Source organism: Aythya ferina (assembly GCF_964211825.1).
Source record: "Aythya ferina genome assembly, chromosome: 22".
NCBI classification, from domain to species: Eukaryota; Metazoa; Chordata; class Aves; order Anseriformes; family Anatidae; genus Aythya; species Aythya ferina.
The window spans coordinates 3,472,490-3,488,462 of record NC_140320.1 but is presented as its reverse complement, the minus strand read 5'-3'; the positions used below and the strand labels follow the sequence as shown (position 1 = coordinate 3,488,462).

General features: G+C 51.7%; 2 protein-coding genes across 14 annotated transcripts in view; one reads left to right on the top strand and one right to left on the bottom strand.

Annotated features, from left to right (window-relative positions):
* Positions 1 to 12,949, top strand: part of B3GAT1 (beta-1,3-glucuronyltransferase 1) — a 54,991-nt gene extending 42,042 nt beyond the window's left edge. For 4 of the 11 annotated variants that reach the window (XM_084495489.1, XM_084495498.1, XM_084495493.1 and 1 more), the window contains 5 exons: positions 1,103 to 1,188; positions 1,272 to 1,611; positions 4,354 to 4,650; positions 10,635 to 10,752; positions 12,008 to 12,949. In XM_084495489.1, coding sequence (XP_084351615.1) covers positions 1,103 to 1,188; positions 1,272 to 1,611; positions 4,354 to 4,650; positions 10,635 to 10,721 — 810 coding nt within the window. In that variant the 3' untranslated portion in view covers positions 10,722 to 10,752; positions 12,008 to 12,949. Of the gene's footprint in view, positions 1 to 1,102; positions 1,612 to 4,353; positions 4,651 to 10,634; positions 10,753 to 12,007 lie in introns of all 11 variants that reach the window. The other 7 variants (XM_084495492.1, XM_084495496.1, XM_084495491.1 and 4 more) reach the window with 3 other exon arrangements.
* A 797-nt stretch (positions 12,950 to 13,746) lies between these two features.
* The window catches only part of LOC311422433 (beta-galactosidase-1-like protein 2), a 28,859-nt gene continuing 26,632 nt past the window's right edge, over positions 13,747 to 15,973 (bottom strand). For all 3 annotated transcript variants that reach the window (XM_084495486.1, XM_084495484.1, XM_084495485.1), the window contains one exon: positions 13,747 to 15,575. In XM_084495486.1, the coding sequence (XP_084351612.1) occupies positions 15,489 to 15,575 (87 nt within the window). In that variant the 3' untranslated portion in view covers positions 13,747 to 15,488. The remainder of the gene's footprint in view (positions 15,576 to 15,973) is intronic.

The window sequence follows — 15,973 nt, the reverse complement described above, 5'->3', positions numbered from 1 at the left end:
CCTTCCTAGGGCCTGATCCCAACACATGCAGGACACTTTGCTCCTGTCCCCCCACCCCTCCAGACACACACCCCCTCCCTCCTTGCCTTCATTCAGGGCTGATATCAAAGTCTGTGCTGCTGGAGGAGTACCATGCTATGAGCAACCACATAATAATTAAAAGTGATACTGTACTGGGTCAGTGCTAGTGTCTGTTCCCATTCTTTCTCATCTCAAGCTCCTGGCAGTCTCTAAGTGTAGGTGCCCACCAGCTGGCTGATATCTGGAGAGCGATGCCCTATTAACCCTGCCAGTCCCTAAATGCAGACTGTGGTGTTCCTGCCCATCTGCATTGGTATGAAAGCGTGGAATTTGCACCCTGGAAAAACAACAAATGCAGAAGTATTTTTTACCTTGAGCCAGCTGCACCCAGGTCTCCCTTTGCGAGAATTTGAGACGTTAGGGTCAGTTGATCCTACCCGCAGTTAGCTGGTGCAGTGCTGCTCTGCTGTTCATATCCTAAGCACCGAATGGGCTGGGAGTTCAGAAATCTGCAGGGTCTCATTGAGGAGAAGTTAGGGGCAGGTGAAAGTCTCTGCAGGAAAAAGCCTACAACTGCAGGCTTCCGTTTCTGCTGTCTCTGGACTTAACAAGCGTGTCTTGCCCTTGCTTCTCCGTGCAGCATCCCAGGCTGGTCAGGAGAGGGGGTACTGCAGTATCCAAATGATGCTGCCGGGAGAGCTTCCCTCTCGCCCTGGAGCTCTTTGGGAATGACAGCTCGCCAGGCCGTGATGCTATTTTCATTATCTAGATCTGTCTGTCTTTTCTGGGTACTTTTGGAAGCTGCTTGCTCTGAGCAGCACCACTGGGCCAGGCTCTCAGGCCTCGACCGGTGCTGCTCTTCTACCAGGAGGAGCTTCTTTTCTCACGGATGTGTCCCCGATTCCTTTACTCATCCGTGTACTTAATTATTAAAGCCTCCACTTCGCCTGTTTCCTTTCCTCTCGAGCTGCGGGGTGACCTCCTGCTCTCAGCAAGCAGCCTGCGGGCTCGGCCCGGGGAGGGTGGGTGTCGGAGGACCGAGTCCATGCGGCTTTCTCTTCTCTCTCATACCCTTGCTCAGATGATGGTGGTGACTCCCGGCGTGATCTCGCTGCAGGCTTGGACTCCAAGGAATACTGCTTGTCGGACCGGGACATTGTGGAGGTGGTGAGGACAGAATATGTTTATACCCGCCCACCCCCGTGGTCGGACACCCTCCCCACCATCCACGTCATTACACCCACCTACAGCCGGCCCGTGCAGAAGGCAGAGCTGACACGCCTGGCCAACACCCTGCTGCACGTCCCCAACCTGCACTGGATCCTGGTGGAGGACTCGCAGCGGCGCACGCCGCTCATCACCCGGCTGCTGCGGGACACGGGGCTGAACTACACCCACCTCAACGTGGAGACACCTCGCAACTACAAGCTGCGGGGAGACATGAGGGATCCCCGCATCCCCCGCGGGACCATGCAGAGGAACCTGGCCCTGAGATGGCTGAGAGAGACCTTTAACAGAAATAACAGCCAGCCTGGCATCGTTTACTTCGCCGACGATGATAACACCTACAGCCTGGAGCTCTTCGAGGAGGTAAGAGCCTGCCGGGGGAGCCCCGGACAGCTGAACGCAGCAGGTTTGTGTGTGAGTTGTAAAAGATAGCGTGTAGCGAGCTGAGGAGATCCTGTGCACATCTCCTGAGCTCCGGGTCAGTTTGTCTCTGTAGTGGTTGCCCTGAAGTTTCCTTTGGGGCTTGGCCACACCACTGCAAAGTGTCCACTTCGAGGGTCAAAAGTAATGCAGAGCGATGGGAATCCCAGTTTGTCCTGTGGCACTTGGTGGAGGCATACTAGTGGGTGTCTGTGCTCATCACCTGAAGGCATTTGCTACATTTGAAGGGGTCTCATTGCCTTTTTTCTGCACTCCCACCTCTGCCTGTTGGTGCTCCCTCAGAGAGGAAGGAAGCACAAGGCTTTTCCCTTGGTAGCAGAAACCCGTGCTAAAAGACATCCACAAAAGGGTGTTTGTGATGAGGGAGAGCAGTCATCTCGGGGCAGGAGCTGGCTGGTAAGATCCTAACAGGAGAAACACACAGGTAGTATGTGCTGTGAGGGAAGCTGACGAAGAGCTGCCTTCTGTGGGAGCTGCTGTTAGGGCTGGAACATGAACTGCTCTCCCTCGTGCCTACACAGACACATGAATATACCTGGGAGGAGAACCCTTGGCCATCCTCCCCCCGTGTCCCACCCCGGAGGAGATTTCAGGCTGGTTCCCGCTCGGCTGTTATCCTCCTTTCTTCTCTGCCACCCCAACGTAGTGCACTCAGCTGTTAATCCCTGTTTGTTCTTGCTGGAGGAGTCCCTGGGGTTTCTCCTCCTTGCTTGCCGTTTGCATTTGTTTGCTCTCATCCCAGCACGTTCCCTGCTTCAACTCCGGAGCTGTCGAGAGCCCGGCAGCTGCTCTGCACAGCTCCCAGCCGGGGGAGCAGACCTTCGGAGCTACGCCTGAGTGGCGTTGGCGCAGGCAGAGCACTCGCAGGACGTCTTCTTGGGAGATGCTCTCTGCAAATTGTCTCCAGGCCGCCGCACACACAAGGAGCATGCGTTTGTTGGCGTTTGCTTCACCTCCCAGCAAAGAGGAGCCCTTGCTGCTGCGGGGAGGTGTGTGCAGTGCTCCCCTCTGCAGCTCTTCCTCCTGTGGCACCGGGGGGCGATGGGCTCAGGGTGATTTCAGCAGGGGCTGGGGCTAAGCGCTCAGCCTTGAAGCTGGCGGCTCAGGGAGCTGTGACTGCAGGCAGGATTTCGGCACATCCTGGCGACCTTGTCAGACTCGAGCAGGGGAAGGCTCCCCTGTGCTTTCCCAGTTTTGCTGCCTGTTCTGCTCTTGCACGGGCTGTAAATGACCTCCTGCCCCTCTCCCTGTCTGTGGCCTTAAAGCACCACGTGCACGGCACTTCCCCAGCTCCCAGCTCAGAAATGCCCGCTCCCATCTGCTGAGGCTGAGCTCTTGCAGCGAGGGAAAAGCACGCAGGATTGCCTCCTTAATGGTTGCCAGATTTCATTTCAGGGATCTCCTGTTAACTCACTCCACACCCCCTTTCTCCCCCCTGATGGCTTTCCCTTGAGCTCGGACAGCCACAGGCGCACACACGCTTCTAAAGCTGAGAGCAAACTCAAACTGAACGCAGTTTTTCCACATCGTCCTTTGAGGCTGGCTCTGGCAGCATCCTCAGACAGACACCGTGCTTTAATAAAGCAGAAAGGGTTCCTTCGTTCACCCGGGTGCTTCACCCGAGTGCTTTGCTTGCAGAGGCTTCTCCTCTCCGAGATGTAGCTGCAGCTCAGGGCGCATGGAGCTCATGAAATGTGCTGTGAAATGCAGAAGACACGCATTATTGCTCCCCGCGGACAGGGACGGCCGTTAGCATGTGTATAATGCGGAAGGGCAAGTGCCAGAGCTCTTCTGCTCTCGTTTGCAGTAATTAGCAGTGATGAGATTAGCTCTGGGAGATCCCTGATCTAAGAGACCGGGCTGAGAGCAGGAGACAAGGCTGAGCCTGGCAGCGGAGCAGGGCAGGGTGCCGGGGGGTGCGCAGGCGGGCTGGCACGCAGATCATCCACACTGGCAAGCATCTGAGATGTCCCCTGGTGGCTCCTCTCTGTTTCTGCTGACTCCACGGGGAGCAGAAGCCTCCAACATCCCTCCGGGTAGCAGGAGCAGCTACAGGGCCCTGCCCTGTGTGCTGGGAGCTTCTGGAGAGGCTGTGCTTCCAGCTGTCCCCGAGCATCTTTAAGCATCCCTAGGGATGCTTTTAGCCTTAATGTGGCTCATCGTTGGGATCGCAGCTCAGATCCTTCGCTTTCAGAGGAAACACCTTTCTGCCTAGATAAGCCAGCCCTGGGTCCCCAGGTGGCCTCGGGCAGCGTGCGTCCCTCCTCTGCGTCCCGGTTTCCCCAGCTGTCCATGTGGGGACCCAAAAGCTCTGAAGAACCAATGCTCCGAGGGCCTTTTGACAAATCCCACATCTCAGTCAGGGTTACTACCCACAGCTCTGTTTCTAGCACTGACCTCACACGTGGTCCCCAGCTGCCACTTCCCAAAGCACTCTGCTCCCCCAGCCGCAGGACGTGCGGCCTCGTAGAGGTGAGCAGAGCACGGAGCCCTGCTGCCAAACCACAGCAGATGTCTGGGGCCGTGACCAGGCTCTTTGCTGCACCATTCCCAAAATCCGGCCCCTGCAGGGCAGCGAGCGAGGCGAAGGCACGCTGCTGGGGTGCTGCTGGGGCCTTGGAGGCTGCGTGCCCCCTTCCAACCCTTCTCTTTCCTTGCCTGCAGATGCGCAGCACCAGGAAGGTGTCGGTGTGGCCAGTGGCCTTCGTCGGCGGCTTGCGCTACGAGTCGCCCAAAGTGAACGCTGCGGGGAAGGTCTACGGCTGGAAAACCGTGTTCGACCCGCACCGGCCCTTCGCTATCGACATGGCAGGCTTTGCTGTCAACCTCAGGCTGATCCTCCAGCGATCTCAGGCTTACTTCAAGCTGCGAGGAGTGAAGGGGGGCTACCAGGAGAGCAGCCTGCTCCGGGAGCTGGTCACCCTGAATGACCTTGAGCCGAAAGCTGCCAATTGCACTAAGGTACGGCGTCCTTCTCATGGAGGGGGTGCGAGGGTCTGGTGGTGGGACAAAAGGCTGTTCGGTCACTTGTCCTCTGTGTCTTGAGGAGAGCACATCCCTGCTGCAAGGGAGCGGGGTAATTGCCTTTAAAAAGTGTGGTGGGAATCTCCTTTTGTTGTTACTGGCTGACGAAGGCATTAAAATATGGTGTCTTCCTTATATTATCTCCAAATAATATCCCTGTTATTTTCAAGACGGGCTTGTCTGTGGCCTTGCTAATCTCCCAGGGCAGGGAATCCCCTGGGTGAAACGCAGGTTGGTTGCTTTCCACGAATTCCTTGGGACAGCTTTTGAGTGCCAGTAACCCTGCAGTAAGCCAGCATCATGCGGGACCTGGCTCTCTGGAGCTGTCTGAGCTGCAGCCCAGCAGCACCGAGCCTTCTTGTTCCCTGCCTGCGGGGAAAGACCATGCACATAAAAGCTGCCTTATTGCACCGTTGCCTCTTCCCTCTTGATGTCAGTAAAATATCGCTAGAGCTGACCACAACGACGCTGATTTTTGTGTGCTAGGGATAATGCAGAAATGTTTTAATGCTTGGGGTAGTGCTCCGAGCCCTGGGAGGCTTCCATGAAGCTTCCTTGTGGGGGGATTTTGCAGGTGATGACTGTGAATTGTTTGACTTTATACATTGTCTAGGAGCCACCAGGTTATGGAGCAGCACCCCTCTGTGCTAACTAAGATAGAAAGACAGGATACACTGATGGCTCTTGCCCTGAAGACTTCCCAGGCAAAGATGAGAGGCAGCAGATGGAAATCTATCTGGGATGACAGGGAAACATGTGAGATACAATGAGACAGTGCTGGTTAGCGTGACAGGCATCAATCATGGCACAGCAGCAGCGATGCTGTCGTGCTTTGAAGCTCTGTGAGTGGGTGCCCTGAGCACAGCTGGCACTGGAGGGGCTCCATTTGGGATCAGAGACCCCCGTGCAGTGCTCACGCCTCTGTCTGTAGCAGACGGCCACCCAATCTGATTTAGGGACTCTTTGTTGTGTGATCCTCCCAGGTGGATTCTTCTTTTTTTTGACAAATGAGCTGGTGCTGCTGACACACCCCGTGTTGGGCCCAGGTCTCCATCCCTTTTGGGGTTACTTTGAATAAAGACTTTTGCCTCTGCTTTCCATCCTCACTGCTTCGTGGCTCCCCACCCCAGCAAAAGCAGGATCTCGATGTTCAGCAGTGCTCGCACAAGGAGCCCAGGAACAAGGAAGAGGTGCTGCGGGGGAGAAATGACTTTATTTATTATCTGATACCTGCTGTGCCTCCTTTTTTAAGTCTGCATGTCTGTGGTTAGGCATGTCCAGCATCGCACAGATGGTCTGCTAAGGCTGGGACAAGAGACGGGGTTAAAATTAGATCTGTGCTCTCGGGCACTGTGTCAGACAGGCTTGCAAAAGGCCAGCCCAGCAGGGGCTGCAGTGGGTTGCTTACCTCACGAGTGTGATCTGGAGGTCTCTGGTTTGGTTTTTTGTTGTTGTTTGCTTTGGTTTGGTGGAGAAGGATATAGACACACCCGGGCCTGCCTCTTTCCCCTCTCTGTGCCCCACCAGGTAACAGGGAAGCACTGGCTGAGATGTGTGCTGCCAGCCGATCGCGGGAGATGCTTCCAGCCTGGTGCACAGATCAGGGACTTTCACCCCGTGGTTATGCAGTCTCCGAGAGATCATCCCTGCTGTAAAACAGCTACGGGAAAGAGGCTTTGTTTTAAAGGCTGCGAGTAAGAAATGATGGTTTTGGGGAACACGTGAAGGAAGGAGAGGAAGGGAAGGCTTATCTGCAGGCAGGAGGTGAGGCACGGCGCTGCCAGGCTGCTGGGTTGGGGCTGTCCTGCGGGAGCTGCAGCTCAGAGCTGATGAGGACACAGGAGCAGCCAGCCAGGATTTGGAGCAGACTGCATTTCTTTCCTTGGCTGGGCTGCGGGGATCTGACACAACAAGGGGCCTCGTTGTGCACTGACTGCTGGCCGCTTCTGGCAAACCCCACGTGCGGCGTTGCAGGTGGAGCTTTGCCTTTCTGCTCTCAGCTGTTGCCAGCAGCCTCCATTTTCCAGTTGCTGTTTTGTTCACACTCCTGGCGAGGAGAAGAGTCCAGACCAGCAGCAGAGAGGGACAGAAGCAGGCTGGGACCTGGGGTCCTCTTGCCCCAGGACTGAAGCTCTCCTCCCGGCAGCTGGGGCGCTTTGCCCTGCTCGGCACAGGCACGCTCCTGCTCTGCGGTGAGATTTACATTACAGATTATGATGTGCTCAGGTACAGTCATTAAGGAGGGACCAGAGAACTACGTGAGATAAGCACAGACATCTCTTCTCCCAAAATGCTGTCTTCCCCAGGTACAGCGCTGGTATTCACTTGGTAGTGTTCGTCTGACCTCGGCCCACAGACGCTCGCTCCGGCAAAAAGCTCGAGCTTTGGCCAAAGCCATGCGTCCTGGTTATTTGCTTTGATTTGAGATCTGCTCAAAATGAGGGAGAAAATGAAGTCAGTGATAATTGCCCAGTGGAAAGGAGTTAACCCTCTTCATCAGGAGGGAAGGACTGGTTTACACTGGAGCTGTAAGGGAACGAGGCCGTGCAAGCCTGCCGTGTATTTCTGCGTCCTGCTGCTTCTGCAGTTCCCCCCCACACCACCAGAGCAGGCAGAGCTCTCTCCAATCCATTGATACATCAAACCTGACAGCATCAAGGTCTCAGAGATCTTGCGTTCCCACAAGGCTGATGTAACTGGGACATATTCTGCTCCCCGTTTCCCATTAATGCCTGAGGAAGCGAGCTGCAGTGCGCTGTCAGAGGGCACTCAAAGGGGAGAGACCTTAGCAGTGGCCCCAGCTCTTCAAAAGCCTCAGCTGGTACTGGTAGGAGAGGATAGACCACAAGATACCAGTGGAAATGATGCGTCTCATCCCAGCTACTCCTGGACCCACTCGTTTCCCCAGGGAGATCACAGCAGATGCATTTCTTTGGGTGAGGCTGGAAAACAGGGAGCAGAATTGTCCCGGCAGTACCTCAACCACAAACCAACATTGTGACCACCGGGGGTCTTGGAACCACTTCTGGGAGGGGAATAAATCCTTGTGTGTATGGAGGAGCCCTCTGGGCCCTGCAGCAGCCAGGAAATTACACAGCAAAAGGGACCAGAGCCGGCTGCTTCGTGGCATCACAGATCTAAAATTGCTAAAACTGGCTCAGAATGGGCAAGGAGGGAAGGAAAACGTCAGCCTAAGGCAAGAAAGCTTGCAAAGGAATACTTCGCTTCCTTCTGATTTTATCCTGTGGTGCTACAGACGGAAGGCAGAGGAATTGGCTTCCTGAGCTCTTTGTGTTCTTTCAGGGGCTGAGCAGCAGGGTACGAATGGAGCAGATCTGCCCTCGTTTTGGTGAGATTGTTCCTGAAATGGGGCTGCTGTATTCCTGGAGGTTTGTGCCTGCTGGTTTGCAGTGAGCCGTCAGTACCCGGCTGCTATGCAACAGCGCTTTGTTGGTTAAGCTTCACATGCACGCCACAACAGTGCTGGAGCTGTTGATTTTTATGAGCTGTGCAGAACTTGGAGGGCTCTTTTCACCTTGTCACGTCCTGATTAGCCACCAGAACTGCTGTGCCAATGCCATCCCCTGCATCACAGCTGAAAGACGTAATTACACCCCAGTCGTTTGGGTTTTGCAGCACTGTCTGCCTCCCCTTTGCTCCACAGTGTACCAACGGGCAGGCTTCAGTGAGAACGGGGCCTCCACAATGCCTACGAGACCCTGCAGGAATTGGGTTAAGCACAAGCTGGGAGGAAGCAAATCTGTCATTTCGGCTGGCTGTCTCTTTTCCTTCATGTTCAGTAGCCTCCATTTCAAATCACAGTTATTGGTGTCCTCCGTGGAGGCCTGAAATCTGTGACCCCCTCCAACTGCAGGTCAACTTTTTGCCTGTTTGCTTTTTAATTTCCTGTTGGAATACAACAAAAAAGTCTGCGATGGAAACGAATCCTTGAAATCTCTCAGGTCTGTTCTGAGTCCTGCGATTCTGGATGAGGAGGCTGGAAGGGAGTTGCAGCAGCAGAGATTTCACTCTCCTGGTGACCTGTATGGGTCAGTGGTGCACATGTGGTCCCTTACCCTGCTTGCTCCTGTGCAAGCCATGCTTTTTGCACAAGCCAAAGCTTCCCTGAGACATAAACACACTCCTTGTGGAAAAAAATCAAGCAGTTGGCTGCGAGGAAAAGCAGGTGTTCCTGTACAAAACAGTGAGCTCCCTCCCATCTTAAAGAGCATTGCACGAGGAATGGCAGAAGCCGCTGAATCAAGCTGCAAACTGTGAAAATTAGTCAACTTTAGTCAGCTGATTCAACGTAACTGCCTTTTTGGCACTCGGGTTTCACGACGTAGAAGCGGGATGCAATCTAAAAGAAAAACAATTCATCTGTGTTTGTGGTCTGCTGCTCACGGAGCGCGTGGCTCGGTGGCGAGAGCTGTTTGAAGGCGACCGTGCTGCTGGCAAAGCGCGGTGCCCGGCCACCAGCGGGGCTCAGTGGTTGTGTGGCAGAAGGGGAAACAGCTCCTACCTGCTCCCGCTGGAAAGAACTGCCTGCAAGAGCTTTTTTTCCTAGCACCTGGCCTGCGTTCAGGTTTGTGTTGGATGAGGAGCCCGCAACGAACGCTTTCCCAGCACCAGAAGCCGCTTGTGGAGCCCTGTTTGCTTCTGCCTTTGGAGAAGAAAGCGAGCAGGAATTGCAGCAGCGCGGCTGCAGCGGGTGAGCAGGGTGCTAATAACAACACACTTGGATGAGAGGGCTCGGAAGTGGCTTCACGGGAGCGATGAGGCAGGTTTGGGCCCCACTGCAGGCCGCGGTTGGTCTTGCTGCCTTGGTATCAGCTGGCGAGATTCGAGCCCTGCACAGGAGGCGAGCGCTCAGATCAGAGCCACGTTCGGTCAAACAGCTTCTCGGGGAGGTGGGGGGGCTCCTGGTTAACTGCAAGGGTTTGAGGAGGGCTTTGTTCATCCCTCAGAAGCAGAATGTGGCCTAATTTTTCAGGAAAGCAGGGACTGGGTATGAAACGGCTGGCAGATAGCTGGATTAAAGGCGCCGAGTATTGTCATAGCAACTGGAGGGAGACCCCGCGAGGCAGGGAATAGCAGCCAGCAGGTGAAAGGAAGCAGGAAACCAGCTCTGAAGGGAGGAAACTGCTCCCAGCAACGCAGGTTTAGGAGCAAAACAATGAGTTTAATTGAGTCTGGTGAGGGGAGAGCATTTTCAGCAGCTTCCAGAGCTGCCTGGGCTCGTAGTGGAGCACAGCTGGTAAAAAGCATGAACCCGCAATACTTCCCCACACCCCAAACGTTAGACAACCTCTTCATTATTTTTTTTCCAGCTCTCTTTCACAGCTGTTGATCTACATTAAACTTTGCTGCCAGGGCTGAGGGAAGCATTTAGTACAAGTTAGGATCCCGACGTGCTTCAGCTCTGATTTAAGCAGGTTGGAGAGGGCCCTTCAACAAGCTGCAACCCATTACACCTGGTAGAGAACAGCCGTGGCAGCTCGGGGCCAGCGTTTCAAAGGGCAGGCCCGTGGGGCTTTGGAGGTGGTGTGCAGTAACATAACCAAGAACCAGAGCAAGGAATTCGACTCTGGGAAACATGCATCTGATTCCCCGGTTCTGAGGGAGCTGCCTTACATCAGTGGAAAGGTTGATGAGCCTTTCGCAGAAGATGGTTGATAACTACATGGAAGGAGCAGGTTAATGTCCCAAGACAGTACACTGTAAAATAGGTAATTTCTGTGCACTGTGCATTTTGGGTATCAGTAGGCCTACCTAAATGAAGTTTTATGCAAACCTCCTTTCAGCTGTGAATGCACCATTAGGCTCCAGGGTAGCTGGTTAAATTGCACTATTGATTTAATGTGCAAGAATATTTGTTAGTGCAGTGAAGAGATGCAGCTAATGACTGCTGGTTTCTTCAGATTTTAGTCTGGCATACGAGGACGGAAAAGCCTGTGCTGGTGAACGAGGGGAAGAAAGGATTCACAGATCCCAACGTGGAAATCTGACTGCGCGTGGCTGGGCAGAGACCAACACCAGGTAAGAGCTTACAGGCTTCAGCTGTAATGAGAAGCAGCAGTAAAGAAAAATCCTAGACTATGACAGGAAAAAGATGAACTCTTTTAAACGTGACTTTTGAGTGCAATTTTTCACATATCTGACCCTCCCTTACTGCAAAACATAGAGGTTTTAAAAAGAGAGATTCATTAATAATCTCTAAGATAAGCTGCTAAAGGGGAAATACCTGGTGAAATCCAGGCAGCGAGAGTTTGGGCAGAAGTTACACTATTTAAAGAATCAAAACAAAGAACTTGTCTAAGCAAGATGGGTTCCTTATTAACCGCACAGCTGAAGCACAAGGGTGAGAGATGTGGATTCGCCCACCTGAAAACGCCTGAGGGAAGCTAAGCCAGTATCAGCTAAAGCATTTTAAAGTCAGGCAGAAGCTTTCACGGAGGGAAGAATTTAATTTAGATCCCCAAACAAGCCACACAAAGTCACTGACAAGTCAGGGAGAGTGAGGATTAAATCCCACATGAGGCTTCGTGTATTTATTTACCTAAGGTGAGCTTGTAGTATCTTTTTCAGTGGAAAGGAGGAAAGCCCAGGAGCACACACTGGTGGCTGACATCTCGATTAGTTGTCCATGCCCTGGCTTCTCACCTTAATTACCTGAGCAGCCCGGTGCATTAGATCTTCTGCATCCCCAGACTGCGCTCCGCAGCTGCTTTGCTCGAGGGAAGGTTGGGCTATTTGCTTATACCTGCATCCAGACTGCCCTGCTGCTCATTATTATGGGGAAAAAATGTATGGAAAAAAAATGTACGCACAACCTCCTTTAACTGGAGTGTCAAACCAGGCCTGGAGAGGTGAGGAGGCTGCCCCTTGGTCTTTTCTCCTCTCACACACAGAGAAGAGCAGCGAGGGCTATGGGAAAGGGTTGGATTTTCTCAGCAGCGATGTATTTTTAACCATAATGAGCTCTCTTACAGCACCTTCCCTTGGGCTGTGGTGCTGGAGCCCTGAGTGCTGCAGTAGCCTGCGTTTGCGGCCTGTTGGCAGGACAGCAGAGGAAAGCCTGGGCTGCATATTGCCTGCACTATATATAGCAGCTTTGCAGAGAGGCCGTAGCTCTTCGCTGCTGTCACAACTGCTTCTCACCACCACCAGTTGCCTAGCAGCAGCAGTCACAGATCCGCAATCCGAGATGGGTTTTGGGCTAGTTCCAAGGGGTGGCAGCTAACTGCAGCGAGGCAGGAGGGTAATAAACATGCTGCTTGTGTCTCTGTTGCAGAAGATTTCTTCATGCACAGCCTCCAAGGTTCCTCTCCACAGCATACAGCCAGCCAGACATGCAGTAGCCAGGACCTCTGCTGACTTCCAAGAGTTTTAGTGTACTGAAAACAAGCAACACTGCATACATAAACTACCCGGATTCCCCTGCCCTTCCTCCTGGACTCTGAGCAGAACCAGATGCTCTGGAGGTGGAAGAAAAAGCACAGAAAATACAGGACTGACATCGACTTCTGTACAAGACCAGCTGCCTCGTGAGATGCTCGGTTTGGGAGAAGCGCATGCAGGGCATGATGCACTGAAGACGTGGCCCAGCTGGAATGGTAGCCTGGACTGAGGGGGCTGCTTTCCAGGACCTGAAAGCAAAGGGTGAGAACGCCCCCAGGAGCGTGTTGGCCCCTGATGATTGTTTTTTTGTTTTTTTCCTGGAGACACACGTACCTGGTGGCTATGTGTGCGACAGCCTAAGCAGCTCTCTGTTCGTGGAGGGGACAGCTGCCTTCTGAGATGGCACCTTAGCCCTTAATTTTAAACCTACTTTGATCCGTGTTTATTACGCTGCACAAGACAGGAAAGTTTTGGGGGAGGGGGAAAAGCAAGGCAGGTTAAACAAACCCATAACTATTTCTGTTTCTTTGTACCCCCTCTCCTTTCCTTTAAGCAGTTTCGTGGTTTGGGAGGGCGCTCTGACATACCTGTGTTTCTGGATGGAGTTATGTTTACAGCACACGGTTCTCTGTTCATCCATGCTAAAATAACTGGGGGAGGGTTTTAAGGAGATCGTTGCGGCCCTACACCATAACACTTAATCTGGACTCAGATCTTCGTTCTATTTAGCTCTCATTTGGTTCACGTGAACAGTAGGTGTGGGATTCTCTGAAGGGGGCTCCGACAGAAAGCTGAATTTCTACTCTTAAAAAATAAAGTTAACTGCTTAATACTAGGGATTGAATGATAACCGCTGATTTCAGTGCATTTACCATCCCGGTGCAATGTATCCTTCAGCCCTAGCTCCTTTTTCAGGGCCATGCCACACTACTGCAGAGCTACTGGCGTGAAAAGCCACGCTGGAGCAGTTGGAGTTAACTTCTGATGCACCCTTGTAAAGGGGATCCCAGGCTTAGTGCTCTGTTTTTACAGCCCCTGGCTTGAGGTAGGTTGGAAAACTATCTAAGGAGAACAGTAGTTGCCCCCTCCCTGCTCTGTAACATGAAAGGAGCTCAGATAGCACTGATGAAAGGGTGTTTATTCTCTGATGAAACTGTGTTTTGCTCCTCAGTGAGAGAGACATGACTGAGCAATGCAGAAGAGGAATCTGGGTGGTACTGCCTTGGTTGACTCTGTTTGAGAGTGCCAAACTTGCTGAGAAAGAAACAAAGGTACAACTTACCCCTTCTCCCCACCTCCAGCCCTTTAAAAAAAAACACCAGAACACCCTTATTCCCTCCATAGTTGTCGTCAAACGTGATCAATCCCCAGTGTCCCCATTCTTTCAAAAGGGGCTGAAGCACAATTCTACTTTTGAGTTGAGGGAAAACATAATCCTGAAAAGAAACTTGGCTATTTTTAGCCCTAACACACAGAATCATCAAAGCATTATAGATTTGTTAGCTTCACATTGCAGGAGCCTCCTGTTGAACTAATGACCATGTATTTCCTAATTTATTTATTATTTATTTATTTTCAATTTATTTTCTCCCACTCTCTTTCAAACCCACGGGGGAAGAGCTGCATTCCTGAGTTCCCAGTCACAGAAGCCTTGCTACGCAGCCTTCACAAAAATGTTCCTTCAGATGCACTGGCTGAAGTGCTACTTGGATAGAAAGCATCTGATCCTTCTGGCCACTAGCTGCTGTATGGGAACAGGCTTGTTACCTTGCATTAAACAGTAGCTCTTTGCACTCTGGCAGGTTTATTCTGCTCTTGTACTAGCATCCCAAGCTCAGTTCAGTCTGCATACCCTAGAGTGGAAGGGGAAATTTTTAAAGGCAGACAAAGCTCTCGTGCTATTCAAGTAGCTTCCAAGTGATGTCCCCTCCTGGCTGCATATTTTGTTCACTAATGTTAGTTCCAGCCCCTGCTGAGTTGCAACCTTCCCTCCTGGGAAGGAAATAACTTCCAGAGAAACACAAAAGGATCAGGTCCTGAACACAACCCTGCTTTTGTGCTCCACTCGCCTCAAAGTTGGTCACACGGCTCTGGGCTTGCATGGAGGCTACCATGGTTCTTGGCAGCAGAGATACATGTTCAGTAAGACCAGCTCTGCTCAGGATGGAGTGTTAGAGCTGCGGTCTGTTCTCAGTTTTAAATGAACTGTATTTAAATTTGTTAAATAAAATTAAGTATGGTTTTTAAGAGCCAGAATACCCTGCAACTCCATTATCAGAGCCAGTGCGCATGTTTGGTGTTTCTCTCCTAGCCTGAATCCTCCGGTTACTGGAACAGAAAGCAGGGGCTGAGCGACTTCTCAGAGACTCTGAACAGATTCACAGCTTCAGCTTGATCTCTCACTAAAAAGGTGGCAGCTCCTCAGTGACTGTGGAGCTGATGGGTTAAAAAAAAAAAAAAAAAAAAAAAAAAGCACGTTTTCATAAATTCCACATTTCTCTTTAGAGGGACACAACAACAAAAATCTACAATTTCACAGCAGGTGTAACTAGGAAGTATGAATGTGCTCTCCTATTTACAGCTGTGTGTGCAATCCCTTTGCTTCTTGTAGAGCCAAAATCTGATTGCTGCTGCTTTACAAGGGGGAATTTCATCTTCGGGTGCTTTAAAGTGAGGGCAGGGGTGGGAATGGTGGGAAACTCTCACTCCTGCCTGACCTGAAACAGAATTATATGTTTGATTGAGGAAAAAACACATCTGACTTTTTAAAACTCTTTTTTTCTTTTCTGAGAGAGAGATAACCTCCATATTAAAACTTAGTGGAAAAAAAGCTCAAAGTTAACTTATTTGACAACCAACTTGGCTTCCAACAAGTGAACAAGTCATGGCCTCTTGCAGACTGAGTTGCTAAATTCTGCCTGGAAGCACAACAACAGTTTTCCACACCTGGTTACTCACATGTTCACTATTTTCTCCCTATCTAATTATAAAAACAAAGAGGCCAGTAATAACGCGTTTTTAGTCACTGGAGAGCTGGGCTCAGGTTTCGGTTCAGATGGCTTCAGTTCTCTCTCTCTCCCCACCTCCAGCGCTTTTTTACTCCCCACATTCACCAGCCTGTCCGTAACATCATGCACAGTCGCCCGAGCCACGGGTCCTTGGTAGTGCAGGCAGCTGAGCTTCTGCATCCATCAACGCAACAATGGACTCTGGTTCCTTCGGGGCCCATCCTCTCTTCTGAGCTTACTGCCAACAAGCAAATCCTTTACCTGGGTCTAGTGGAAATTAAGATGCCCAAGTGCCCGGGCCATCGTGTCCCCAGACATGCAACCAGGAATATTCAAGATGAACCAAACACGGGAAAGAAGCTCCCATCAGTCCACGTACTGGGTCCTTCCTAAGTAAGGTATGTCAACAGACTGAATTATCCGTCCTGCAGTGCGTTCCTCAAAAATGACAATCTGCAGGAGAGAGGGACACGTAATGTACCTTCATACAAAGACCGAGTTACTTAAAAAATTCATAGAGGTAAAGGGCATACAATCACGGCAGGGGAAGGAAGCATCAGTTGAAGAGACCGATCAATATTAGTCTGAGCAGTAACTGATTCTTCTGCAGCACTACATGATGCAGAAAATGAACTAGCACCAAATCAGATTTGTCTTGATTTTGAACTTGATGCCGCACTTTGAAGTTCAGCTGGCATCCTCCTCATGTCTTAATGGTTGTCAGAGCCACGTTCTCAGCTTTAGAGCAGCACCTTCCTTAATTTTCACGGATCTTAGGAGATAACAGTCTCCTTCCTTTGTTGTAGTGCTGGTTCTCAGCTGCAGATAGCTAATTAATGCACTTCACGCGT